The 25,747-nt window shown below is 48.2% G+C and overlaps 1 protein-coding gene across 2 annotated transcripts; it reads right to left on the bottom strand.

The window, feature by feature from the left end:
- Positions 1–1,933: 1,933 nt before the first annotated feature.
- GOLM2 (golgi membrane protein 2) lies at positions 1,934–24,488 on the bottom strand. 2 transcript variants are annotated; one of them, XM_061446517.1, is made up of 10 exons: positions 24,001–24,488; positions 17,847–17,901; positions 16,623–16,725; positions 15,567–15,657; positions 14,528–14,672; positions 13,831–13,911; positions 13,393–13,491; positions 11,836–12,009; positions 7,464–7,631; positions 1,934–3,549 (listed from the first exon to the last, which is right to left on the bottom strand). In XM_061446517.1, exons 1-10 carry the CDS (start codon positions 24,325–24,327, stop codon positions 3,479–3,481), a joined length of 1,314 nt encoding a protein of 437 aa, XP_061302501.1. In that variant the 5' UTR covers positions 24,328–24,488; the 3' UTR covers positions 1,934–3,478. The 2 variants fall into 2 exon arrangements, with proteins under 2 accessions (XP_061302501.1, XP_061302502.1); XM_061446518.1 differs by lacking the exon at positions 7,464–7,631 and having other exon boundaries at positions 24,001–24,487.
- Positions 24,489–25,747: the final 1,259 nt, after the last annotated feature.

The following is a 25,747-nucleotide window of genomic DNA, read 5'->3' as shown; positions in this document are numbered from 1 at the left end:
TCTGTTAGAGAAACAGGCATTGGTTGGGTTGTGTTCAACACATGCTGTTCTGCACTATCACACTTGTGTCACGTCTTCAGGCCTGCACTCTCCTCAAAGGAGGGGCAGTAGGGGTTGGGTGAGAACTGTGGTAATGGCTCCACATGTGAAGAACTGTTAAGTGGCTCCTGAGCACAGATGGATCACTGGATGGCTGCAGCCCTTAGCACCATGTGGAAAGAAGCAAGCCCTACTTCTGGGGGCTACTTTGCCTCTGGGGATACTTGCTTTAGGAAGAGCTCACCTACAGCCAAAGAGGTTATCCCCATTCAAGCATCACTACAGCACTCACAAATAGGGTTAAGCTAGCAGGATTTTGCACAAGAACAACTCTGACCTGGAGGATGAGGAGCTCCTGAAGGATGAAGGTGCCTGGCTGTGGTCCTGCACCTTCAGCATGATGGTTCAGATGGTGTCTTCCAGCTCAAGCAGTGCCCAGATGCTGCTCCTCACTGAAGCAAGCGCCCTGATGCCCTGGAGCCATGGTCCCAGCTTTTGGAAGCGGGCACAGTGGGAGGAGGAGGGCAGTGAGGAACCGCTGCAGGCTGGAGGAGCCCCGGGAAGGACAAGGTGGGACAGGGCTGGCTGGGGGAAAAAGGAGCAAGAGCCATAAGGAAGCCACCTACAGCCACCCCGAGCATGGAGTGTTGCTCAACACAGTCTGGCCCCTTCCCAAAAGAACACAGAATTGGCTTTTTTTACCAAAGTGGAATTTGACAGAACAATTCCCCTTAGAAATAAAATTCTTTAAGCACTGCATCACCGAATAACGAAGGGTAAAGTGCTTGGTCACCTAAATTGGATTCCTTAAAAGGATACCCACCGAGATCAAGCTGCTTCTGTAGGGGCTGTGCTAATGCCAGATACTTCCCAAAACACAGAGGCAGAGCAGCTGCTGCTGCTGGAGGAGCTCAGTGCTTGTGGAAAGGGAAGCGGTAGCACTCACCCCTTGTGAACCTTCACTGAGCCTGGGGGTGCGTCATCAGCCACCCTCCTTCTGCTCTCCAAGGAGGCACTGACCATGGCAGAGGTGAAATCTTCTTCCAAGACAGATGCTTGTGTGTCACCTTCATGTCTCTGTATTGCCCCTTCCTTGGCTGATCATGAAATAAGCCATAAAACTGTATCAGTTTCTCAAAGAATAGAGAAACCCACGAAGTGTAGGAGTTGAGGCCAAGCATCCCCCTGGGCCAGGGTCAGGCTGTTTCACCAGCTTCAAATACTATGAAAAACACCAATTTCTTGGTTTGCCCAACCAGTTCTGACCTGTAAGTACATGCCCAGACCCAGTGGGTGCATCGCAAGGCTGCTGCAGCAACCGTTTCAGCGATGGAGGGGCAGGGGGTCAGCACAGGAAGCTAAGGATAAGTGTCCTTTTCATTTTTATTGTCACTGGCCTAAAGAAACAATGTGGGGCTTTTCTAAATATAAAGTAAGAGACAGCCTGGGGCAAGAAGACAAGAAAAGTTCTATGTAATAAACTGATTGTACATATAATAGTTATAGCAAAACTATAAGGATAAAATTCACCTGTTTGCCAGCATCAGTTATCCAACAGCTTTGTCACTCTGCATCATGTCCAGCAGTAACCAAGCTACAGAGAAAGTCGGAATGAACAGAATCACCTTAAGGATCCTTCCTGCCACTTACCACCTCACTGAAGGTGGTAAATGTACTAACCCAGGCCCCGAGCACCAAGGGACCACTCTGCTTGTGACACAGAAAAGGGGGGCATCTGTTGTGTTCACAAGCCCCCACTCAAGCAGAGTCAAAGGAATAACACAAAATGGGTTTAGTGTTCTAAGAGGCAAGCAGCTAAAAGCACCTCAGCTTCCACAAAGCCCGAAGTTAGTACAACTGTAAAAAGTCAAAGAGAAACACCAGAAGCCTCTCATACCTTAAACAATTTATTAGAACCCATAACTGTTGCTTTCATTAGAAGAATTCAAGTTAACACCTAATTCAGGGTGAAATTACATTGTAAGACAAAAAATAAATCATAGAGCTTAAATAGAGCATTTGCAGAAGGCTGCAGTTCCTGGAGCCCTGGCACAAGTTCCTGCTTCTCGTGGGGTTTTAGTAGGGGAGCTAATGCTGAGCAGGTTCAGTGTCTGGTTTTTGCACCATGCAGAGGGCTCTTCCCCATCTGCCTCCCAGAAGTGTGGAATGAAGAACTCGAGCCTCAAACAAAACCCCCTTGAGATGCCGTGCCAGAGGCTGAAAGGTTTTATTTCTTCTCTATGTGAAGCCGGGGTCAGAGATCCCTGCAGCCTAATAAAGAATTGTACAACCTGTGGCTTGTTGGAGGTTCACTGACGGGCACTGAGCAAACCTCCGCTGTGGCTCCAGATCAGAACCTGAGTACAGACAGAACGTCCACCCGCCCGGGTCCCGGGCCCCCTGTTCACAGTAGCCCTTTTGGAGAAGCAGGTTGGGTTCAGAACCTTAATTTCCACAGGTGCAGATCAACAGAATCATTCCCAGGAAATTCAGAAAGTGCTGAAACACAGAATACAAAACGTATTGAACTTGCAAACCTTCTGCTACAGCAAATCAAAATGTGGAACGTGGCAAACAGAGACCTGCATCAAAGCATTAAACTGCAAATTAACTCGTGTGACAACAGGATGGATGCTGCTGGACAGCAGGAGCACACACAACGTCCCTGCAGAGCCGCACAGACCTGCCCGCCTCTCCCTACCACAAGTGCTCTCTTTAGCACATCCACACAGGTCTCCTACAAGCCCTGCTGCTTTATTTCTATCACCTTTTAAACCAAGCTATTACACAACTATTTCAGGCTGTTTCAAAGCACTGCAATTCTAATAACTGCTGCTTTCCAGCTCTAGCTATGAGATTTGGTCGCTGTGATCAGAACCGAGGTGGTTCGTGCTGCCAGGGAGCGGCACTTCCCTCGGATACATGGAGGAGGGAGCAGTTCTTGAAACATCCTGTTCTCATTCCCAACTGAGAGCTCACCTGCGGAACACAACACGGCACGCATGAGGAAGGTGGGAGTGCTGGCCCTCAGATAGGTACTGTAGAAAAGGAGTCCTTTGGCTGTACAGTGTTTCCACAGTGCATTTGTTACATGAGATACAAACTGTACAAGTTCTCCAGTTTACAAAGTTCTCTAAATGGCAGAAACAAGTCAGCCCGTATTTATAACGCCAGTTGGAAGTGTCAAGATTATTACAGAGAAGGAACAGTCTAAGTAATTGGCTCAATGTAACAACAAAAATGTAGTTTTAATACAATCTGCAATAGTACAACTATGCACATATGTACACAACGGCCTCCTGGTACTCGCTGACTGCTGAGTATGTGATGCTTTTTGTTACCAGCTCCCTTTAAGGTAAGGAACCCAAAGCAGGAATGGTTCAGTTCTGCAGCACGTCGGGTCCCACGGGTGCAGCCTTGTCCTGTCCCTGTTCACAGCTCACAGGACGCCGTCACTGAAGCGGGGCTTGCCATAGTCAAGGTCGTTCTGTAGGTCCCGTTCTTCATCATCTACAAATGAAGCACTCGGGTCAAACCTGATGTAATGCTACTGAAAAGACATCTAAGCAGCTACGGCATACATCCACACTTGAGTGTGTGCCTGGGTTTGGGAATGAACTCACTGGGGAACACACAGAGAACACACATGAGCCTCGGGTGGCTGTCGGCTCCTGGGACAGCATCCTCAGCTCTACTGCTGCAACCCTGCTGCAGAGATGGAGTAACTCAGGAGGTGATGAAACAGTTTAAACTCACTGCTGTGATTTGAGAGTTTTCCTATGAGGATTGCAAACTCCCCCACTACAGCCCAGCTCCACGCTCAGCTGCTTTGCAAAGCTCCAGTAACACTTTTCAGCCCATTCTGGAGCTCAGGCTGGCACCTCATGTGCACCTCAGGGTGGTACCACCCCCTCCAGGCTACAGTGACACTGTTCCCACCCACTGCTCGGGCTGGACCACCGGTGCCTTCCACACCGAGGTGGCCGGTGCATCTTCCACTGCTGCTGAAGCCAGCCCTGGTGTCAGTGCTTCACACACCATCACCTCCCATCTCCCACCTCCAACCCGCGGGTGAGAGCTGGAGAAAGGCTTTTAAAAACAGGAACGGCAGCTCCCAGCCCCTTCCAGGCTCTTGCCAGTGAAATCCCTGTTCTCCCTCCCAGCACTGCTGAAGAACCAGCAACATGTTCTGCTCTTCACAGCTGGCCCAAGCCTACACTGTGATACACACCTGACCCACCAGGCAAGATGCCTCCTCTTGACCTGCAGAGTAGCTGCGTGCTCTGCTGGGAACACAGAGCAAGGCCAGTACGTTGCCTCTCTCCAGGCTGCCACATCCTTCAGGTCATCCTTACAATGGATTTACAGCTCTGTCCTGGATGGGAAGGGTGAAGATGCCCCATCCCTGGCAGTGTTCAAGTCCAGGTCGGACAGGGCTTGGAGCAGCCTTCTCTAGTGGAAGGTGTCCCTGCCCATGGCAGGGGTTGGAGCTGGAGGAGCTTTAAGGTCCCTTCCCACACAAACCAGGCTGGGAATCTCCAAGATGTTCCACCTTGTCTTTCAGATCCACACTGCCCATCTCTCCACCACTCTACTCTGCCCTGCTTCTTGATTTCTGCTCCTTGGATTTTTGTTTTTGAGCCTCATGAAAAACCATAAAGTTAACCCCCCCACACCTGGTGCAGCCTCAGAACACCCATTTCCTGCAGCACGTGCAAAAAATCCATCATGGAAATGCACATTCAGTGTTTCTTCAAGTGAGGTTTTAAAACACATTCTAATACTCTGCCCTCTGCCTGCACTAACTCCACTCTGTCCCGAGTGGGTTCCAGCCTCCTTCCCCCAGGAACTGACCAAGCCCTTGTTTCCTTTCACAGCCCTTCCTGTGCTTCAGAGCTGGGCTGTGCCTTTACGGTCGCAAAGATGCTGGTTCACAGGAATGGAAAGCAAAGATCTCCTTTGGTGTGAAGTTGTCTGAAGCCCTTCAACGCTCTTACAACAACTATCCACCAGCCCCTGAGCGAGGTGGGCACCTCCTCCCAGCAGAGAGCCTGAAGCTTACCTACAGATGTGCTGCTGTTCAGTGAGGAGCCACTCGCACAGCACAGGCTGTCACTTGATGCATGGACCGACTCCTCCCCTGCCTGGCCACCACAAACCACACTGACTACAGCAGAAGCCAACACTTCAAATCCCCGCAGGCAGGGGCAGGGATGGACACTGGGCTGCCAGGCTGGACACATCCCTCAGGTTTGTGTATTTGCCTCTCATAACTTCAGCCCAAGGCCCACACATTTCTAGTGGCCACAGAAACCATGTTTGATGGAGCTGCTTTGTTTGCATGTGCCGTGTGCCTCGTTCCAGCCTGATGCAGAACCAGGTGATGTTTTCCTAATCATTTTTCGACAGGAATTGTTTCTTTCCTCCCCTACCCGAGTCCAACCCGCTCCTGAACCCCCTCCATGATCCCACCCTCACACACATCCCTGTGAAGAACAGACACTTTCCCTGAGACACTGTCCCTGGAGGCACCTCTCCCTGCGCTGTGTGACTTGTGCCTTGGGACAAGTCAACAGCAAGTCATTAGGGAACAGCACAACAGAGGGCTTGAAAGTTGGGTTTGAGGCAGTATCATGCACTGCTCAGACCACTGTTGGTTAAAAGGATTCCAGAAGTCACTCTGTCTTCACCACCAGGTACTAAACCATTATCTCTGTACAGATACAGGGCAGGGGATCAAATAACAGGTTTTCGCCAAGTCCAATCGTAAGGCCAGCCCAGCAGTGAGCTGACAGGTACCACATCTATGGGGAGCCTGCTCTACGAAGCCAGTTTCATCAAGAGCTCTTATTTTTACAAACATCCCTTGCACAACAAGCTACATGAGCACAATCTCTGTGGTCTTTAACACTCTTCCTCCACTAATGCCTGTATCCTCCCTCCCCTTTTGTACATGGTGTACAGGAACACTGTTCACATTGCTGGCAATAGCTGTAACACACATGGGATTAACTCTTGCTACCTAAAGCCCATAGTTTCCCCACAAAGGCCACTGTAGTGATGTCCTCATGCCAACAAGGACACGAGTGGGGAGCTCTGAGGCCTCCTCCTGCCTCTTCCCATACTCCTGGTAAAGACAGGCCCAAGGGCTGACTAAGGCAGCTGGTAGAAGTTGGGAGAGCTTCAGGAACAGTTCCCTGGCCTTGGTTAAGTGCCAAGAGTTGTGAAGTCCAGTTAAGGACCCGGTGAGGAGCAGAGCATCACCCCCTGCTCACCAAGGGGAACTGACCTAAAGCTGAAGCATCCAAGCCACCGGCTACTTCAATGTGCAGGGCAGAGCTTGGACACACAGACACGCAGTGACCACCCTTGCCAGTGACACAACCGTAACCACTGCTTGAGGGTAACACCAGAATGCACTGCTAGCTCAGAGCAGAGTGTAACAGCAGCAGCACAGGTCTCATTTCTATCACCAAGTGCACTAATTGCCCTGGTTCTGATCCACACTTTCCTTTTGCTTGCTCATGAGTTTCAAACCACCAGCCTGGCCAAAAACCCGCTTACACTGCACAGCTTAATGCGTGCCCACAGAAATCAGGTGCTTTGTACCAGCTTTCCCCATTAATTATGCTTGGACAGCAACTGAATACGTGTCTGAAACACTACCATGAGAAACTGCATTACGAGGATAAAAATCAGGATGCCCACAGAACATCAATCAGGGTTTGGGGAGAGGAGTGGAGGGTTCCCCTCTATTTTGCACTCAATGGAAATATATATGCTTATGGAAATGTTTTCCCCTCCAGACATGCAAACCTCTCACAGACTGTGACCAACAATAGGTGGAGGATGGCAGAGAGCATGGCGGGTCCACAGCACACAGCGATGGAGGTGATGCTCAGCAGCGCATGCAGAGGTGGTGACATGCACGGGTGGGTGTTAGGCTGCAGCGGGTCAGCCGCTCGCAGGGTGGGTTAGGAGGAAAGCAGGAGCCTGTTGAATCTGTGTACAAGGCACAAAGATCACACTGGGGATCCCCAGCTGAGGCCTTGCTGTGTATGGCCTCAGGGTGGATACGACAAAAGGAGTAGTCACAAAAACGACACTTCTGTGTTTGAAATGGCTTTAGGAGCATCCAAGGCTGCATCCCAGGGAGGTGGGAACCACATCTGGGAAATCTGAGTGTCTTGACTCTCCAGCAGAAGCTGCACAACCAAAATAAGGTACTAGAAGCCTCTCACTGCCCACAGCCAGAGCGTCGCTCTCAAGCACGAGCGGGACCAAATTGAAGGATTGCCTAAAGCCCATTCATTTCATATGGGAAGTTTGTGATCAGGTCAATGTAGAAAGGCTTTACACAAATTCAACAAGGAAACTCAGAATGGATTTTGTCCCAATGGGATGGAGGTAAGGCCCAAGCTCACCTTGGACGTCTTCTTCTCCACCATCACCATCCTCTTCCTCATTGTAAGCCAGCTCAGCCTGTTTGTCTGCCTCATACTCACCCACGTTACCATCATCCCCATTATAATCTGCCAGTTTAGAGCCCTGCTGCGGATCAACAGGGGACTCATTCTCATCAAAGAATCGGCCTGTGAAGTAGGCAAAGGATTAAGTCAGAAGCAGAGAGAAAAGAAACAGGGAGACTCTAAATGAAAGCAGACGGCAGGTTAGGAGAGGGCTGGGGTAGCTTCAGCTGGAGGAGGAAGGGGGACAGGGGAGAAGCAAGTCCTGGAATATCTCCATGCTGAGTCCCTCAGCATTTGGCTCATCACAAGCTTCGCTCTCAGAGGCAAGGGCTGGAGTAAGAGCCCAAACAAAACCTCCACCTTCCATTACCCAAACGCCAGCACAAGTTCTCTGAACACGCTGAAGAGCGGACACAGGGGGTTGTACCCAGGCTTTATGTCTGAGGACCACCAGCATTTTCCTACTTACAGCAGAGCAACAGACTGCAGACCCTGTATGCGGGTCCCTCTGCTGAGCACACACCACACCATCAAGGCTGAAACCCCAGCAAAGCTCTGCCTGGTGCCTCTGAAGTGACTGGTTTTAAGTACCTAATTGATTTGGCTTTACACTGGGGTTTCCTATTAGGCTTCAACAGTTTCCAAAATGTTCTGAATCCAGTATTTTTGTCTCCCAGCAAAGAATTAAGAATAGTTCCAGACACTGAAACAATGCACAAAAAGCCACAAGAATTAGCTGGAGCTCCGCAACGACGAGAGAGTCGCCCAAGCACACAATGAAAGATTAATGGTGTGATGTCAAGTTCAGAGCTGGTGGTTAATGGGGTACAAGCAGATCTGTTCAAGTCAACGCAGTTCACTCTGCGTGCCCGTCGCTTCAGGAATGTGACAGTGGGCCTGCAGAGGATCCAAGTGCAGAGGGATAATGTGGAAATGAAACAAAACAGGATTAAAGTGCGATACAATCGTTACAGGCTGGAAAGGGACTGAGAACACACTCTGAGGGGCAGATGTTAAGCAGTTCACAGTGGAAGCAATTAAAGAGGGAATTAAAGCTGAAGGACATGAGTTTAGCACCAGGATTAAAGAGAGGTTGGGGTTGCAATGGACAGATGTAAAACTGAAACGATTTCTTAATGAAAACTCCCCGATGTGGCAGCCCACAAAGCCCAGGACAGAACCAGTAACACCCTGCTGTCTGGATGGGGAGGAAAAGCAGAGGAATCGCATCTGGTGAGGCTCAGGTGTACAGAAACAGGAATTAGTTATTTTCACAAACTAGAAGAAACTATGATCTGCTTAGAAATGAGAAGTGTAGCGTCTTATTCTCTGTTCATCCCCAGCCGAGTAATCCTTGCTGTTGTTTGTATTTTTGGCCACTACATCCTATATAAAAAGCAGACAGAACTGTACAATTCACACATGTCAAATATAAAACAAGCCATGGAAGACACCCAAGTGCACTGAAAAACAGTGTGCCCAGCTCTGCACCTCGCTATCAAAATTTAAAATGAAAACACATTTTGGGAAGAAATTCCCTGATTCTGAAAGCAGGGAGATAGGACAGATCCCCTGAGCACTGCTTACTGGTCCAGGGGCTGGGTGCACAACAAGGTCTGAAGCATTCAGTAACCAACACCCAGCCAGGTAATCACCTCCAGTGGAAGCTGTGTGCCATACTGGGCTCCTCCACACGAGGGGCATGGACGTGTCACTGATGGACCTTTCCAAACAGCCACTGCTGACCCCTGGGAAATAAATCTGCCACAAACCTGGAGCAGCTATTTGAATGGGTGATAGAGAAAAAGTTTCTCCCTCACTGCATAGTTACATCGAAGCTACTCCAAATATGAAGGAGCAAAGAGAAAAGGAAATGTGATGATAACCGACTTGCAGCCTGCAGTGGAGCCATCCCACTCGCTGCTCCTGCCTGCAAAGCCAGGTCCCTTCATTCCCCCTTTCCCAGGGAGGACAGCACATCCATTTGAACACCCCAACCACTGAAACACGAGGCTCTGTCACTTCAGCTGTGGGCACCTGGCAAGCACAGGGTCTTCAAGCAGCTCCTTGGATAAAACTGTGTTGTACATCTCAGGATACAGGGTGGAAGCACAGCTTGCCAGGCTGCACATCAGTTTGGAATACCCCTATCCCCGCTTCAACAGAACATCCATGAGGGATATTAAAATCCCTGAAGCCTTCCCAAAAGATCTGTTTCTGAAAGACAACAGTAAATTGATGCCTGTTCCCTACCTCTTCAGCCCTTTGCTTTTCAGAGCTTTTTCCTCTCATACTAAACCCTGTTTTTTTCTCTCCCCTGAATTCCTTCCAGCTTCCCATCATCTTTGATATTTAAAGCCAGAGGCTGGCCTAGGTAAAACAGAGTTAGCTACTGCATCTCATCATCCTGACATCCTGTTATCACATCCCAGGGGAAAACCTCACTTCAAACGTTTGTTAGTGACCAACACCCACTGTTGCCCACATCGGTTTGCCCGAACTGCATCACTCACTCTGGGCAGGAACTTCCCTGTTCTTGATTGCAGACTGCTTCATGTTCACCAGCTTTTATGTTGTGAAGCTGCATCTCCTACATCGGTGGTCATCCAGCACTCAAAATACCAACCACCACCAAGCAGAGGATGCACCTTTGTGAACCTCACAGAAGCTTTGCAAATAAAACCATTAGCAATACCTATGCCTGGAACAGTCTTTTGTGCACCCACCAAATAGTGGTTTATTCCTGACCAGGTCTCCATTCATCTGCCTACAACAAAGCCAGGTTCCTGCTTTTGCTGCTCTCTTTCCTTTGAAGACACACTTTCAGATCCCTTCCCTTGGTCCCAGTCTGTTCCTGAGAAATCTGTGCTAACCACTTGTCATGTTTAAACTGATGGAGGGCTTGTTCTGGTGCCTTTCCAGGCCTCAGAGCTGCTGGGTCTCTGGAATTCCTCACATCCTCCCTCCATTCACTTTCTAAAGATGTCTTTCTGAGAGAGGTACCATCACACTACAGAGTTGTTCATGGTTCAGAAGCCATTCCAGGTGGCCTCTTAAACCTCTCAGGCACTTTCAATTATCTACAGGTTTACTCTAAGGAAGGGAACTGCCCAAGCTAAAACTTGTGACGGAAGTGAATTCACCATTTCATGTGCCCGAGAGTGACTCCAGCTTCCAGAATCCTCTTCACTGGTCACTGAAACCAGTTCAGGATTTCTGTACCACTGTGTATCTGATCCACAGCATTCATACATGCCTCTGTTGTGAGAAAAGGATTCTGTAGCCTCCTAATTCTCATGGCTCTGAGGATGCTGCTTTGATGTAACAACCTGCCACCTTGGAGTACAGAATGATTTTAATAGTAGAAACCAAAGCCTAAATGGAAACTACTTAGCTGTGAGCACAAAGAAGTTGAATTTATAATAGCTATAGAAAGAAAAATCTTACTTGGCTTTAAAAAAAAACCAACAAAACAACCCAAAAAGATTTTTCGGCATAGGGGTTTTTTCTTCCTTCCAAGTTCCCCTTCCTCACCCAAATGCTTAACAATCAGAATTAGTTCTTTTAAAATAACTAGGTTACAGTATACCCAGTCAGAATACTCTATACTATACTGTATACTAATACTTAGGAGTGTTGTATCTCCACTGATACCATAGGAAACTTCAGTGTGACGTTCCCACAGGAAGATGCTGTAGGTGTAATACTCTCCCGGTGTTATGACAGAGACATCTCACAGCTGTGCACGGCTGTGCAATTCTTACCTGCTGCCTGCCCACTAAGCCTCAGCAGCATCACCACCATCACACACAACACACACATGATTTGGTCCTGTCTATCAGCTCCTTCCTTGAGCAGGCACGGAAGAGAAGGGTTCTGGAAGACTTCTCACAGAGAAGGACAAACCTCTGGCCAGTACAAATGCACCACCCAAAGACCCTCTATATAAGGGCTGAACTCTTACAATACTGTCCAAAACTTCATTTAAGTAATAGTGTGAATATAAGTAACTATCATACATGTGTCAAAGGTTTTGACTTAATCTATTTAAATGTGTAGCAACTTCCAAAAGCATGTGTAATTCCTGTAAGCAAATATTTTTCTTAATGCCTGAATACAGATCCATATATATATATATATATGTATATATATATATATGAAAGATGCCTCATTAAGGTGTATCTTTTACACACTAGCACATTACATTTCAGGCTTACTCTCCAGAAGACCACCTGCTGTAATGGTTCCCACTTCCCAGACACGCACTATTACAGACAGAAACTGAAGTGATTTTACTCTATTGAAGCATATGATATTAGCAACTTACTTTGCTTCATCTTCTGCAAGTCACTGACTCTGCTCTTTGGGATTTTGATATGGTCTGTCTCAATTTTGTGTTCCTTCTGGCCTTCCATGTTTTCTTCAAAATTCAAGTGCTGGAGAGAATTGGGAGGGATCTGCTTGACAATGTCTGCGTTTCCATCAGCATCACTGTGCACACCTACAGAGCAAGGAAGCATGTTCGGTTTTACGTGGTTCCAAATGCAGGCTGTAAAGCTACTGCAAAAGAGAATTCCTCACAGTTAACACACAATCAATCCAAGTCATCACCTTCTCAGGTGATTTTCTGTATGTACTTAAGTGCTTGATGAAGCCCAGAACAATAATATGTTCATGTATTTCTTTATCCTCCTGGTAAAATTCAGCTTTTCAAGTCTACTGAGCATCATTTCTTGTTTCAGAGCTATGATATGAGAAGAAGCTTGCAGAAGGTCACAGCAGTTATGCTGCAAATAATAACTATAATAACACATAACCAAGGAGTACAGAAAGCCCTGGTCCCCCCTGAAATCCCCATCAACCTGCTGCTGCTGAACTCCAAGTTTTCTTCAGCAAGCTCTTCACTTGCTGTCTTTAATGTTTCCTCATTAATCAAAGTCAAAAAGCACTGCCTCAGAACAACAGGAAAGGAACTATTTAAAAGATCTGACATTTAGAAATAATAAACTCTAAAAACGTACAGAGGCTTCGAGCTCACCAGTTCTGGTGCTCTCATCTGCTTATGCAGCCACTGCCAAAGGAAAGAAATTCAGAAATGCTTCCGCTGCCCCTTTTTCCAAAGGGCCCAAGGATGGGCGTAATAAACTTGAAGCTGTTTGCTGTGTCACACACATGTAACAAGCATGTTACACTGAATGGCTGTTAGCAGGGCAGTATTTGAACTTGCCAAAGGTGCAGATAGAATCTAACCTTATCTTTGACATTAAAGCAAAGTGACTTGATCCACAAGCATTAAATTTCAGTGTATTTTATATGGATTCATGCCCTTTCTAACTGCAATTCTTCCAACCCGTCACCGCAGTACTTTTAATTCTCTCATATCCTAACTCTCCCCCAGTCACCCTCAAGTGAGCTGCTCACAGGAGCAGGAGGACATTGAGCAACTTAACCACTGTTTAATCTCCAAATAGAACAGGCTACCAACAGATCTACAATCACCTCCCGGTGATGTGTTGCAGCCCTGGGTAATGAGTACCCCCAAGGGGAGATACCAATTTCAATTACTCTCCTCTGCCCAGTGCAGAAATCTTGAAGCACTTCTCTTTGAAACTTGTAACTCTCACATTTGGCTGAAGTTGGTCAAAAGACTCAGAAATTAATGGGGGATGGATAAAAAGATCACAGAACCTCAGTGCCACAGGAAGCCAGACTAAGGACACGTGCAGCCTTGTGTCCTGCAGAGACTGATCATTGGCTTGCTTTTTGCAAGCACATCAAACACCACGAAGGGTCTGGCTATGCACATCTGACACTCAGGGCAGCAGACATTAACAGTGGGTTTCCTACAAAATGCTGACTTGCCACCTGCTAGAAAGATCTTTACCTGGTGCCAGATTTGGAGCATGAGGCTGCTCAGTTGGAAGATTTAACACAGGTTGATGAGCTTCACTTTTAGGAGCTGAAATGAGTGGCTTCTTTAAAGCTAAAACAAAATGCAAGGACAAAAGCGTGAAACAGGCAGTGTATACCAGATCTTCCCCTAACAACCCTGCCAACTTTGTTGTTGTTTTCTTGGTTTTAAGCCATAGATTACAATATAAAATACAAGATTTCTGGGACAAAAATAATGAAGTTATCAGCATTCAGCTGAGAACTCAAACCTCAAAAGCACAGTAAAAATTACCCCATTTTACACCCCACTTGAATATTATTACCATAGAGAAATTTTAAAACTTTGCTTTCACTATGAAACACATGGTATTCAAACAGAATATATACAACACCAAGAACCCAAACGTGAAAGTATGAGAATACTTCTAACCAGTGGGAGTGTCTTCAGCTTTAGCAGGGTCATTATCCTCTATTTCAGGCATTCCTGCATCTCCTCCTGGTTTGATTTTCTCTGTAAGACAAGAATAGAATAGGCTGCCTTATTAACAGTCAATCTCCCTCTTGTGGAAGACTCTAGGACCAGGAGAAAAGTCCTTTATCCACAGAACACATCCGATATTGATAACACAGCTACAATACTCCTTGTGCTGCACTGCAGACTGCTCTGGAGCAGCACTCCCAAAATCAGTGCAGTCTCCAGAAAAGGATGGGAAACAGACGTACTGCTCTTGGGAGCTGAGGTCAAAAAGCCTGCTGCAAGAAGCTGACTGGAACAGACACTGAACTGATACCAAAATGTGCTGATTCAGCAGCACAAGTAGAAACAGAGGGAACCCCCATCTGTCTTTTAACGAGGCCTTCAGGGAGGACACAACCACAGTAATTACTCATTAGGAGCCTTCTGTACAGCTGCTGATAACCAGAGGTTCCCACTGTTCCTCCCAGCTAGACATTGCTCAGTGGTTTCAAGGCTTCTCACCCCCAGCCACCAGCTCTCCAACAGGATGCTCCTTCCCTGGCTCAGCCCGAGATAACTCACTGTTCTACTTCAGAGAAATGCAGGATTCTGTATGAGGACACCACAGACTGGCTCATTATCCATCAGAAATAACAAACCTAACAGATACCTTTGCCATTTACAACGTGATCTGAAGGCTGCTCATTCTTTACTGTGTTTTTATCCTCTGTCTCTGGAACAGTCTTAGGTATCGGCTGGTCATCATTATTGGGACTTACTTCAGTGTCTTTACTGGACTGAATTTTTTGTGTGTCCTGTTAAAACAAATTCAGAAGGAACCAGCATTAAACACACCCCTGAAAATGACAAACCAAACACCCTCAAATTCAGGATTACTTTAGGTAAGCAAAACGGCATTTCTGAATGACATGATCATCAAAGTGACCAACAGCAGAATTCCTCCACCTACAAACCCAACTCCTGGGGTAGGAGATGACAGGATGGACACAGGACACAAAATGTGAAATAAAGCGGGGCTGTGAGACATTTATATTGGTGTATGTGGCTCAAGTGTAAAACAAACAGGTTAAGGTGTCACTGGCCTTGAGCCTCAGATCAGAGACTCTGAAACTATTCTAGATTTTAAGACTGAAATCTACTTTAACTTTACCTTATCGTTGCCTGTTTGTAAACAGAGACAAGTAAGGAAACTAGATTTAAAGAAAAGCAGGTTATTTCATCTGCTTGTAGGAAAGAGGCCCGTGTTCTAGTGGCAGCTTGCACCACATAATTACACCCCTGATACCATTCAAACGCCATTGTTATTTGCATCACGTTAGCACCTCAAGGCCTCAACAGAGATCAGGTTCCCCTTTGCAGTAACCTATACAAGGCTGTAAGGACACAGATCCTGCCCTAGAGAGCTGTAAAGTAATATCCATTTTACAGAGAAGAAACTGAAATCCTTCACAATGATGTCATGTAGGAAGGCTGCAGCAGAGCAAGGAATTAAGCCCCATCTCCAAGGCTCAGTTCACTGACAGCAGAACAGGCAGATGTGGGTACTCTGATACTCATTTAGGGCTGCTCAGGAACATACTTAACCAAAAGGTAGGGAAGAAATATCCAAAGCCTCCACATATCTGCAATGCTCAGTCAAACAAACAGGACATCAGACTCTAACCCAACAAAACTTTGCTGTGCATTACCTTCTGTTCCCGCATAACTTGGTCCATTAATTTCTTGATGTTTTCTTCATGCTGCAGTCTCATTTCCTTGATCTGCTGCCCACACTGCAGACTTGATTAGAAACACATTGTTAGTTACATTTCATTTGTTGCATCTGCTCTCCCATAAATAAAATAAGGGGAAAAATATGAAGCAGCACAGAAAGCCAAACCTGAGTTAGAACAAGAATAGTGTCCAAACAGTCTTGCCCTGGAATGGAGTGGAAATGGACTGAATACAGAAAGCAAGCAGAACTGGATAAAAACAGGGACAGAGCAGTAAAACAGGAAAAGAAACAGAAAGGCCTCGAATGTGTCTCCAAACCCTGGAAAGCAACGGGAAAGTCGAACTCCACAGTTAACCTGTCAGCACACATTAACTCCTCCAGGAAAGCAAGATCTCCCCTCATGGCTCTCAGCAAAGAAGATGCACAACTACCACTATCAGTTACTGATACCAACTCAAATAACAGGATCTGGATGACACAGCTCAGGATCCCAACTTTTCCAATGAGCCACATCACCATCAACCCAATTCAACAAAACTCCTGTCTCCCACAAACCCACTAATACTCAACACCATACAAAGAGTAAAGAATAAAGAGTACAAACAAAGGCTGAGGTCAGCTTCAAATTCCAATCTACACAATGCTTTCTACTTCAGTGAAAGAAATAAAATTACACTCCTAGAGCTGTGTCCTAGAGAATCATAGAACACTCAACTGGACTCCTCCAAGCATTTGCTAACCAAGATCTCCAACTTAGAAAAAAATGCATTGACTTAAAATTGTCCAATGCTGAACAACTCCAGTAAGTGAGCTTTTTCTTGGATCATGAGTCACTTTAGAGGGAGGAGCAGAACACCACAAGAAAGAGAACTCTGAAATCAAACAACCAGCTAAGTCACGGTCACATCACCAAGTGAGCACACGCGAGTTCGAGGAGTAGCAGAAATAGCATTAATTTGCACTTTTACTAAGCACAGACTTCCAGTACACACACAGAAACCCACAGTTACCACCGTTCTTGAAGGCCTACCTGTCATACTCCAGCCTCCTTGCAAGGTACGTGTTGTTCTTCTTGTACTCGTGCAGCTGATCCTCCTGGCGAATGAATTCCTGACGCAGCTCTGCCAGTTGTTCTAGAGCAAACAGCAAAAACCAGCACGAAACAGAAAGAGAAGAAGCTACAACTGGCAGTATTGCCAAGTAAGTTAAAAACATGCTCAAGCTTTATGTTATTCCTTCTAGATATACTTTAAAGATCCTTTAAGTAACTTGACAAAGATGCCAATTTACTCGTGTTTGCCAGATGTCAGTGTGAATTATAGAACAATTCTCATACCATGCCAAAACCCCTAAGTTTTTCTTTACCTTTTCACTCAGAAGACTCACACAATGCTAGTTCACCCATCTGTTGGAAATCTCCTTAATTTCCTGAAAGATTCTGCCATTCTGAGTGACACAGAAGTACTACTAGGTTGGTGATGATGAAATATTCTGCTGCTGCAGAAAGTGTACAACAGAAGGTACCTTCACACTACCCATAAAGCCAATACATATTTCCTGTCTTCACAGTTGTTCTGGAAGTTCCTCTCCCTGGTCCTCAGGCTACAAATAATTGTCATGCTTCCTGCTATTTTAAGTAGCACCTCCAGAGACAGAGGCAGAAGTGCCAAGTATGTTGTCTGCAGGCGTGTTCGAAGTTTGGCATCAGCTGCTCGAGGTCACTCTGAAACCCACACAGGAGCACTGCAGGCACTGTCATCATGGCTGCATAGAACAGCCCCAGCAGATGTTTTCTGGACCTTTTCTAACTCAAACGTTGAGTATCACAATGCTGCTGATCCAAACTGGGCTGAACTGTGTATTTGGTCATGAAAATTATTCTAGTCTCTTGGAAGCGAGCAGTGTCAGAACATGTTCTTTCTGCAGACAGTAGAGCAAAAGCCAACCTTTTGCTTATCCAGAGTAGGCAATAAACACATATAGTGACATTTCATAGAATGGTTGGGTTGAAGGGACCTTAAAGCTCATCCAGCTCCAACCCCCTGCCATGGGCAGGGACACCTGCCACTAGAGCAGCTTGCTCCAAGCCCCGTCCAGCCTGGCCTTGAACACTGCCAGGGATGGGGCATTTCACTTTATACAATGCTCCAGCACCACTTGGTCTCTCATTTAAGATGTTTTCTGCAGTACCCAGGCAGTGAAAACACACAACTTCCCAGCCTGCCAAACCACCGTTGAGCCACGAGCTCCTTACCCTTCAAACGATGTATGTCTGCCATCTGATAGGATATGTTGTTCTGCAGCTTAATCTGAAAGGAAGAAACAGTGGTGTAAGTACAGAGCATCAGCAGGTCAGAGGCTGAAGGCTCAGGCATGTTTGTTTGCTTTGTAAAGACACTGTACATAAAGGATTATCAGAATGACGTGTGGAGCTCCTGTAAACACAAGGGATGTATATTTAGTTACCTGTAAGTGATATCAGCAACCTGAGCGCTGTCTTTAGGCCTTGCTAACAAGGACTTCAGTTGATTTCCAGAACGTATTTCTATCCAAAAAAGCCCATTCTGTCAGCACTAAAGAAGCACACTGCATCCTGACACTGCAGGAGGCCTCGGAGCATCCCCAGTGTCAAAGGCAAGGGTATAAAAATAAGCACAGCATCAGCAGCACAGCCACTCTTTACCTAATGGCTATTTAAAGTAAATCAGTGATGTGATGCTACCAAATATTCACCACACACGCTTTATTTTTGAGAGGGAATCCGACACCACAGCCTTCCACACCAGCTTTTCATTGGGTATTTTTAGTAAGGAAATAAATAGCAGTTACAAGAAATGAGAAATGCATGTGCATTAAGTAAAGATGATTTGCCTTGTTCTTACACAAAGACATATGTAAAGACAAAACACAGCAGAAACAAAGAGAAAGATGCACATGTAGAACATACTGAGAAAGGATGAAAAACCCCACAACTCATCAGGCAACACTGATGCTGTAATTCTTTCTCTTGCAGCTTCATGATCGATGTAAGCAGTAACTCTAGAAAGGGAGCTGAAACAGGGCTGTGACTCTCAGGTTGCAAGGTCAGAACTACCTCTTGAATAGCAAACTGAGGCACAAGCAGCCCTGCTCTGGCATGGGACATACTCAGGCTACTGCAATTCCCACAGGGATCCTGAAGCTCAGTGGCCGAGTTGGTTAGCTACATTTCCTGTTGGACCAAACAAGAGACATGTCCTTACTTTAAGGCTTCCCCACCCACCTCTGCCTTCCCTTTCAGCAAATTATTCACGTCTTTAAACACAAAGCCATGCATGAAGGCTTTTTGAGAGACGCACACACTCTGGACCCTGGGATTCAATGCATCCCACATGGCTGAGGCAGCACTTCCACCTTCAGGAGCTCTCCGGCCGTACCAGCACTGCTGAAGCCGTGATGTTCCGCAGAACACAGCGTACAGGGAGGCACGGGTCCAGGGAAGAGCTCCAGCCACATCCCAGAGGCTCCTCACGGAACAGCGTGCTCCGGCCAGCACTTGCTCTGTGCCAGACTGCAGTGTCCTGGCTCAGCACTGCATACATGGGCAATGCTGGCAGCAAACCCTGGCCCAGGCTGAGAACCAAGCCAAGAGGTACCACCACCACGCTCCCACCTTGGGAGGAAGGCTCAGCCACTTCACAGGCTTTTCCCAAAACTAGGAAGAATGGCAAATGATGCAATCTCCTGGTAACCAGAGATCCCTGACCACGTTGCTCTGAAACACATACAAAATGGGAACAGCCCAGGGATGCTTGAGGAGCAGCCTCCGCACGTTCAAGCCACACATTGGAGCAACAGTCACACACATGCTCTGCCCACCAAGAGGTTCAGGGCACTCCAGTTACAGGATGCACAAAGAACAACACTCAATTAAATGAAAGCCTGTGTTGGACTTCACACAGAAGAACAGGCAGAAGTAACCACTGAGCCCTTCTATTCCAACAGGCACTCAGCTCTCCATCAAGCCATGGGGGAACAGGTACAAACCATGATGGTTGAGCATTAACCAAAAGCACCTTTCCTATTTTGCAAAGCCACCGACAATAATGACCAAGTCTTCCCTCTCCTCCGCTCTAAAGTGGTTCTTTCCCAGAGCCCAGTAAATCTACCAACAAAGGAGGGAAGTGGCAGATTCTGTTTTCAAACCTTCAGCTATCAGAATTCATCATACATGAAGTCTTCCTCCTGGCTTGCTTCTGCTCATCCCATAAAACACTGGGCTTGCCAGAGGCTGGGGGTGGGCTGCCTGTCTGCTACACGGTTTGATTTGGAGATAGCATCAGTTTTATCACAATCTTTCATCTTGGTGATGTTGAGTTCCAGAGAGAAGTGACAGGATTTATATCCAAAACAGCTCAGCTGACAGCAAATGTCCCTCATCTGAAGGAGAGGAAGGGAAGAAGCTTTTTTATGATTCATGGGATCTGTTCCACCTACACATGCAAAAAAACACACTCCACAAACCATGGCACAAGTCCAGTTCTTTCTGAGCTGTGTCCCCCTTTAGTCCTATTTGTATGTTCTGTTTCTCAGCAGCTTCTCAGATCCATTCCAAAGCACTTGGGATGTACAAAAGAAATTCTCTGGAGCCCGATGAGCTCCACACAGGGAAGAAACATCGGAAATCCTGCGCATGCCAGAGCTCTGTACATGCAAGACAACCCTCCCAGTGCTGCCTGGAGGGTAACACACTGTCCTGTAATGAAAGCTGAGGTGAGAAGAGGAAGTCGGGAGCAGGCTGGAGCTTCTCTCTATGGATGGGGGGACAGAACACAGATGGTGCTGCTTTCTGATAATGATAAAGTCACCCAGTAACTTCCCCGGGGGGCATTTCCTCACCCAACAAGAGCACCCTCCAAGGTGCCTGTCCAAGCAGCGCGAGTGTTCATGCCAACACATTGCTAAGGCATGTGCAGGAACAGCACAGGAGAGCTGCTCAAAAGCCTCTTTGCATAAGACTCTTCTAATGTTGCCAACTGCCTTTTTCAGAATAGGCTCTGCTATGACCATGCTATTAGTACAGCATCAGGGATGACACTGAGCATCAGGAACATGTGGTAAGCATGGAAGATCATTCAGTATCACAGCTTTGCAAACTGAGGAGCTATCAAGGAGTTCTGGCAACAAATAACATAGCCAGCTGCTCCCAAGGATGTTTTACCCCACAGCTCCATCCTGTGAAGCACCACTCAGGGCACCAGCCATAGCTCTGGGATGAGACAGGCGCAATGGCAACCACAGAGCTCTGAACCCCCCCACACTGGGTGGCTGCCATCTGGCAGCTCTCCACCAGACATCCCTGCCCTTCATCTTACTGAGCTTATTGCAAAGGGATGTGCAAAGTGATGGCGGGGGGGAAGCAGTATGCTGCAAAGGAAACTAATGGTACCCACACACATCACCTCCCAGACAGCAGGGCAATCACTGCCCGCCTGCCTCCAGAACTCCTCTGGTTGTTCCGGGGTCCAAGAGACCACCATGAGCTCATCACATTGTGACAGGAGAAGAAAACCCCAAGAACTCAGGCTTTTTCTTTTCTAACTGAAACCCCACAAGACACTAGGTCACACTCCTACACTTGGTCCCAAGAGCAAACATCCTGGTGCAGTGAATGGCATGCTGCAAACGTGGCAGGAGGGAGGAGACACACAAGGGTCTGGGCTCGACTACAGACACCACTGAGTGAGGAGAAAGCTGCCTGCAGAAACCCAAGTTGCTTCAACACTGGGAAATGAACACCCAGTTTGCATTACCACAAGGCAAAGAAAGCCTTAAAGAAACCACCAGAAAAGCATCTCTCACAGGATTTTTGTATGAAACAAGCGAAGACCTGCTGTGATCACTTGCTACCTGGGAGTTACCAGTGATGGTGTTTGGTTCTGGCTTTTGCATTTCACAAATGGATTGTTGGTAAAACCCAGTTTGTTCAAGAACATCCTTGCCAAATTCTATTTTCAGAGAAAAACAGTTATCCTTCAAGCCTTTTTTGGTCAGACACTTTATACCTTCTACTCACTACTTCTTTCTATGACAGATCTTTAATCCCTAAAGCAGAGCTTTATTCTCTAGTCACTTAAAGGTTTTTTTTTAGAAGGAAAAACAACAGCCAGGATTGTTGCCACCGAGAACATTACAGGAGTTCACATGGGAGGAAAGGAGAAAGGGACAGGGACTGGTTATTGATAAACCAGGCTGCTGCTCTTGCCTGTTAAGGCCCACTGAACATTTTGAACAAAAGGGGATATTCAAAAGCTACTGGCTCCTTTGGCCTTAAGTGGCAGCTTCTAGAACAAAGAATGAGGATCCAAGGCATATACTGCAGTATGCACACAATAACAATAAAATTAAGTGGTGCATTTTACTGCTCACATTTCTCCTGGTCCCCTCCTGACTCGGAGTGTCCAAAGACTGGCCAGGTTTATTGAGAACAAAGTGGTCAGCAGGCAGGTGCAGCTCAACAGCGCCTTGGTTTGCATCATGCATCAGAGCAGGCTCTGGCTTCCAGCAACCCTTGCCAGGCACCCTCACTTCACCCCCTCATTTCCTTGCCTGGTGTCCTATTGTAAAACATCACAGACTTACAGAAATGTACAAAATGTCTTGTATTAAAAGCCAGCCTTGCCACACAGCCCAGTGACTGATGGCTTACTTGAATGTCACTGAGGAGCTGGACGCCTGGCAGCCAATGATGCACAAAACAAGTTCGTTGCCCTATGAATGCAGGCTCAGTAACAGGAACCCAACCTCATCCACAGAAAGAACAGCCACACCACCAGCATCCACTTACAGTACTCCCCTTGAAGATCCTTGGCCACTTCTCCAACAGCCTGAAGCTTGGAGACAGTTTTAATGCATCTACCAACCATCAGCAGCCTTCCTCCATTGATTTCTCCAGCCTAGCTGTGAGCTCCCCTTATTTTAGTACCCTCAACAGCCCAAGAAAGGGAGCTCCAGCTCAGGGCACTGACCACCACCTGTACTGTTTTCAAGCTACTCCCACCTTTGGGTGCTTGCTTTTACTAAGAGAGCAAAGAACAACTATACCTATTTGTCCTCTATTTGCATGCGGAAGTTCAATTCAAAAAAGCCAACAATGAAAAAAAAAAAAAAGCCCAAACCAAAACACCCAAACGTTTTGAAAACTGCTGGTTTTCTGCCTTCTGCAAGGGGAAACAGCTTTGTTACAACCTAACTGCTCTGGAATCACAGAATCGTTCAGGCTGGAATCCAACCGCTTCAATTTCGGTTCAGCTCTTACTCAGACTTTGACATGGATAGAATACCTATTTATTAATTAAATCTAGATTTCAGACTATCAAGGATTATTCACCCTGGTGTTAGTGGCATTAGTTTCCAGCCGAGAGCACTGGTCCCCTGTGACAAATCTGATCAGGCTTTTTATTCCAATCTCAGAAAACAAAAATAAACTCAAAGTGCCACGTTTGCTGAACACACAAATGGGTTCATTTTAATGGTTCGGTAGGAAAGAAAACATAACTTCAACACAAAGTTCATCGGCTTGAAGGAGGCTCATTCTGTAATGAGATGTGCACGTATTCAGCTTCTGGGACAATTAAATGCATTTTCTTACACTGCTCATCAAATGTGTCTCATGAAAGGGGAAGAAAAACAAATTCAGAGAGTAACGAGGCTGAGAGCGAGGCATTTCCATAAATCCCATGGAGAGAAACAGCGTTCACCCAGCAGAACCGGGAACTGCATACGAACAGAGTACCCGCTGCCGTGCACGGCTGAGTACAAGAGCTCGCCCGTGTAACTCCTCTGTACCAGCTGCCTGGGATCATCATGAAAGTTGATGCACGAACTCCTCCTCCCTTCCACAACAAAAGAAATCCCCATGCCGCCCGCACACAACAGGGCAGGCTGGATTTCACACTGGCCTGTTCCTTCCCAGCTAAGGAAAATGACACGTTGCCTCAGCAGCAGCAGGGTTTTATGCCCCAAGCACAGGCAGGGACCAGGCTGTGCTGTGCCAGGGGAGCTCAGGGCGCTGCACCTGGGCGTCAGACTTGTGTCATTTTCCTTGAGGCCAAACTAACCGTCGTTTTAAGGCTGTGAACAGCTTTTTGATCACATAAGGTCAGCAGACGAGGAAAGCTGAAGGAAAATGAACACATTTAAAAACAGCAGTCTGGAAATCAGCGGGCTCTCGGGTTTCCACTGTCCGCACACACACTGCCCGTGCTGGGCATTTTCAGCTCTTTTCTGGGATGCTTTCAGAAACCCGAGCATACTGCGAATGTTCCAACTGCGACCAAGCCCGACACAGCTCCGGGGGCTCGGTTCACCCGCCCGGGGCCGCAGGGAGCCCGGCCACCGGGCAGAGCCTCCCGTCTCCCCTTCTTTACCTTGCTGTCCTCGCACTTCTTCACCTGGCCGTCCCTGGCCTGCAGCTGGCTGCTCAGGTGGCTGTAGTCGGCCTCCTTCTGCTCCAGTTGCTTCTTGTGGGAGTCCACCTTGCCCATGAGGTCCGAGTTTCTCTTCTCCAGGCGGCCCCGGGCCACCTCGGTGCGCTTGGCCTGGCTCTGCAGCTCGGCCAGCTCCTCCTGCAGCAGCGCCTGGCGGGACGAGGCGTTCCAGCAGTTGAAGGCGAGGATGGCGATCACCACCACCAGCGCCACGAACACGAGCGAGGGCAGCCGGCCGCCCCTCCGGTTCGCCCCGAAGCCCACCATGGGGGAGAGCGCCCGGCGGGGCCTTCACCCGCTCCCCGCCTCCGCCCGAGCCTCACAGGGGAGCAGCAGGGTCAGGCTGGGGGCTGCTCAGGGAGCCCAACGCCGGGCAGAGGCGCTGCCCCGGCAGACCGGGGGCATCCCCGGCGGCGGGGGGACACGAAGCGGCTGCGCGGGGCGGGCGGACACGGAGCGGAGCCGAGCCGGGCTCTACCCGCGCCGCCGGAGCTGGGTCAGGCCGCCACCGCGGCACCGCACCGCGCCGGCCGGCACCGGGCTCTTCCGCCTGGCGTCCCGCCCCTTCCGCCGCTGCCTCCCGCGAGAGCCCGGCCTCCGCCCGCCGCGGCGCCGCCATCTTGTGCGGGAGGGACGGGGAGGGCGGTGCGGCGGGGGTGGTTCTGTACCGGGACACAGGGACAAGGCACCGGCACCAGCGGCACCACCGGCACCAGCACCAGCACCACCACCACCAGCAGCACTAACAGCACTAACACGTCCATCCCCTGCGGCACCGGGACCGGGACCCGGGGCTGCGGGCTGGGCCGAAACCACGGGGGGGAAGCGGTGTTGGCTGCTTAGCGCGTCTCCTGACACGCGTTTCCTGAGGGGAGGCGGATGGCAACAAAGTCGGGCATGGGAGTTTGCACCGCCTCAGGGCCCGCACACACACGGGGACACACACACACACACACACACACACACACACACACACACACACACCCCCATACACCCCTTTCCGTAGTGGTATCGGTTCCACTGCACTGCTGTGGCCAGGCGCCTCGGGCAGGAGGGAGGGCTTGAAGCGCTTTGTACAACCGGAGCCCTTCAGGCTGCAGGACGGTGCTGGGGGGATGTGGAGAGCCAAGGGGAGCGGTTTTCCTCCGGAAAGAAAGAAAAAGAACACCGTGTAAGGAATAACGTGCAAACCACATTGCTGAGGTGCAGCACGCACCATGCACCATGCAGAACCTGTCGGCTGTGGTGGTGGCACACCGTGTGTATATATCCCTTTCTTGCACTCACTCTATACCATATTCGCATGCCAGTATTTGCATATTGGCACTTCTAATGGCTTCTGTGCTGGTAGGCAATTCATTCGCCAATCTGCTTGCTGCAGATGGCGGTGTCGGTTCGTGTGCTAAATGTAGCGTGGCGAATCACAGCTCGCGGTGCAGCTGAGCCGTACAGGGCTCCGCTCAGCCCGTTCTGCCCCGTGCAGCCCTTCTGTGCAAACCTGAAAGCTGTGGGGAAGGAAATGTTTGTCTCAATAATGTGAATGCAGTATAAGCGTAACGAGTTAGAGCTCAGAACAGCGGGGGTTGAGGTGTGCTGGTTTCTTACCAACTTGTGCAAGTCCGCTCAGAAATCTCTCTGCATAAAATCACAGATCCAGGGAATGGTTTGGGTGGAAGGGACCTTAAAG

Source organism: Pezoporus flaviventris, unplaced genomic scaffold, assembly GCF_033815535.1.
Source record: "Pezoporus flaviventris isolate CSIRO_AGI_PZ_B2104156 unplaced genomic scaffold, CSIRO_AGI_Pfla_v1 ptg000006l, whole genome shotgun sequence".
Classification (NCBI taxonomy): domain Eukaryota; kingdom Metazoa; phylum Chordata; class Aves; order Psittaciformes; family Psittacidae; genus Pezoporus; species Pezoporus flaviventris.
Note: the sequence above shows the minus strand (reverse complement) of the source record. Positions and strands in the feature narration are given on the sequence as shown.